General features: G+C 40.8%; 1 protein-coding gene across 1 annotated transcript; it reads left to right on the forward strand.

Annotated features, from left to right (window-relative positions):
* Positions 1 to 418: 418 nt before the first annotated feature.
* On the forward strand, positions 419 to 1787 carry LOC128740476 (lipase 1-like). The gene is made up of 3 exons (XM_053836016.1): positions 419 to 1114; positions 1171 to 1326; positions 1395 to 1787. Exons 1-3 carry the CDS (start codon positions 419 to 421, stop codon positions 1785 to 1787), a joined length of 1245 nt encoding a protein of 414 aa, XP_053691991.1.
* The last annotated feature ends 1511 nt before the right edge of the window (positions 1788 to 3298 follow it).

Genomic DNA, 3298 nt, shown 5'->3' on the forward strand with positions numbered 1-3298 from the left:
TGCATCGCAATTGCGGTGCAGGCTGAAGTGGTAGAGTCAAAAGAGTAAAATCGAATTAAACCGTTGCGTGTCATGTTATGGCTTCCTGATCAGTAGTGCATCAAATCGTAAGGATTGAACATTCTATTTGATGATGTATAAAATGATGTACGTATTATGGTTTGAAAATTGATGTCAATTTTTAACATGATAGATCTATTGAAAAGCTTATTTTACCACTTCAGATAGTACTTGAAAGTCGAAAGTTTCGAGCACACCTTGTCCTTTTCCAGTTTTAAGTGCTGCTATCAGACTGCTACCTTAGTTTAGTTCCAGTTTCTCAGTCGTTAGTGCAGAGTCTAACTGATAAGAGTTGCCAATATAATTGGAGAGGAAATATTTTTCTATTCCCAACTCTTGGCAGTCCATTTTTGAAACCATGGAGACGAAGATCAGTTTGATTATGCTCTGTAGAGCGGTAATAGTTGGTTGTGTGGTTTGGGGAAGTGTGATTGAAGCATTCATTGTACGAAAAGATTTTCAAGTTGAATCGTCCGACGCCAAGCTGTCTACACTGCAATTAGCCGACAAGTACGGCTACCGGGCAGAAGCGCACCAGGTCGTAACTGACGACGGATACTTGCTGGAGCTTCATCGAATCACCGGCAGTGGATCGACCATTTACGAGAAACGGTTACCGCCGGTCCTGTTGATGCACGGATTGCTAGCGTCCTCGGCCGATTGGTTGCTGATTGGGGTCGGACATGCGTTGGCTTATCAGCTGAGTGATATGGGCTACGATGTTTGGTTGGGAAATGCACGTGGCAATAGGTACTCGAGGAAGCACGTAAAACTAACTCCCGATATGGATCAGTTTTGGAACTTTTCGTGGCACGAAATTGCAGTCTACGATTTGCCGGCGATGATTGATTATGTGTTGAATATAACGGGCAAAGAGAGGCTGCATTATTTGGGCCATTCGCAGGGAACGACTACGTTCTTTGTGATGGCTTCGGTGAAACCGGAATTCAATGAGAAGATTATTTTTATGCAGGCACTTGCCCCTGTCGCCTACGTGGAACACGTCAAAAGTCCGCTGTTGAATTACTTTGTTAAACATATGGGAGTAGTTTCTGTGAGTACATGCTAAAATTAGGTGTCACTTTGTTAAGTCGAAACTGTTTATTGCAGGCGATTGTTGAACTGTTTGGTATATCCGAGTTCAAGCCGATTCCGGGAATTATCCTAGAACTTGCCAAAATGCTTTGCCCTACCTCGCAAGCTAATAACCTGTGTGTAAATATATTGTTCCTATTGACGGGCGATGATCCTGAACAAGTCGATCCTGTGAGAAAAGCTAACAACATATTTTATTGTACAGTACTGAGTGAGATTTGTTCTTGTTTTTTTTGCAGAATATAATTCCAATTCTATTGGGACACATTCCTGCCGGTTCGGCCACAAGGCAAATCCTACACTACGGTCAGGAGATTCTATCCGGGCGCTTTAGACAGTACGACCATGGAAAGATAAAGAATCGTTTCGTCTACGGTCAGGAGGAACCGCCGCGGTACAATCTTACGGCTGTCACCGTTCCGGTTGCACTTTACTACGGTGCTAATGATTATCTTTCCCAAACGGGTGATGTGCAACGGTTGGCAAAGGAGTTGCCCAATCTGGTGGGATATCATCGTGTTGAGTCGGATTCGTTCAATCATATGGATTTTCTGGTAGCGAAAGATGTCGATAAATTGTTGTACAGGCTTTTGATCGATAATATCGAAAAATATAGCAGCGAGGACGATTGAGTTGAATCTGTTTACGCGGATATATTATGTATGAAGAAATATAAAATGGTAAAGAAAATATGATCCTAACGAAAACTGATCCAAATTAAATTAAGTCTAAAGTCTAAAATCTACAACATACAAGGATGGTTCGATCATTTTGACTGAATTTTGATTCATTTGATAGTACCGTCTCAGCACTATGAGCCAGAAATTAAAATTTCGGGACAAAAATATTTGCGGTTAAACAGCATGTCCCAGCTCAATGTGGTCTTCGGCAACTTTTTGAATACAAAATTAATGCATATTTTGAAGGGGTCGTCCAATATTTAAGCGTTACTTAAACAACAATTTAAGTAATAACTTGTTTGAGTAAACTTTTTTTACCTTTTTGGTTTCAAAATATTAAAGATAAACCAATTTCAAGTAATTTTTATGAAGATATCATACTTCTACCTTTTACCCATTTTCAGCTATAGACCTTTGTTTATAAACGACCACTCAAATCACATTTCTTCTTGTAACATGTTTATTTCAACAGACAGCTCAATGTGATGTTCTAGAAAATATTTTGCACATAAAAGAGGAATATTTTTGCTGAAGACTGTTTTGTTTTATATGCATTAACTAATAAGATATAACTGATTTTTGGTTAAAAACCGTCTGATGAAAAATCCGAATATCTAAGCCATCTGCAAGTATCTGCAATTAGTTTGCATACCAATTTGTAGGAAATTATAAAAGCTATCTGCCCAAATGTGTATTTCAGAGAATACCTGGGAATACCATGGCTGGGAATACCTGGGAATAGTGCGGTTTTTTTTCATACATTTTATAACTTAATAAATATCTATCACCAATTGCGAATAGATTTGTGGGAACTTATCAAGCCGGCTTCGTCGAAGGTCGGTCTACAACGGATCAAATATTTACACTGCGGCAAATCCTCCAAAAGGGCCGTGAATACAGAGTTCCCACGCATCATTTATTCGTTGACTTCAAAGCCGCATATGATACCATCGACCGGAAAGAGCTATGGAAAATCATGGACGAGAACAGCTTCCCCAGGAAGCTCATCAAACTGATTAAATCTACGATGGATGGTACGCAGTGCTGTGTTCGAATTTCGGGTGGATTGTCAAGTTCATTCGAATCACACAGAGGGCTTCGTCAAGGTGATGGTCTTTCATGCCTGCTGTTCAACATAGCGCTACAAGGTGTTATGAACCGAGCGGATATCAACATGCGGGGCACGATATTCAACAAATCTAGTCAATTCGTCTGCTTTGCCGATGACATGGATATTATCGGCAGAACATCTGTGGCGGTGGCTGAACAGTACACCAGACTAAAGCGCGAAGCAGAAAAGATTGGGTTAAAGGTAAATACGTCTAAAACAAAGTACATGCTGGCCAGCGGAACCGAGGCCGAACGACACCGCTTGGGCAGTAGTATATTGATCGACGGCGACGAGTTTGAGGTAGTCGGTGAATTTGTCTACCTTGGCTCACTGGTAACGGCGGACAATGATA

Source organism: Sabethes cyaneus, chromosome 3 (assembly GCF_943734655.1).
Source record: "Sabethes cyaneus chromosome 3, idSabCyanKW18_F2, whole genome shotgun sequence".
NCBI lineage: Eukaryota > Metazoa > Arthropoda > Insecta > Diptera > Culicidae > Sabethes > Sabethes cyaneus.

Excerpts from the sequence above, each read along its gene's own strand:
- LOC128740476 (XM_053836016.1), top strand. The coding sequence starts at position 419 with ATGGAGACGAAGATCAGTTTGATTATGCTCTGTAGAGCGGTAATAGTT. Across the intron at positions 1,115-1,170 it reads AACATATGGGAGTAGTTTCT|GCGATTGTTGAACTGTTTGG; the intron begins GTGAGTACATGC and ends TGTTTATTGCAG. Across the intron at positions 1,327-1,394 it reads ATCCTGAACAAGTCGATCCT|AATATAATTCCAATTCTATT; the intron begins GTGAGAAAAGCT and ends TTTTTTTTGCAG.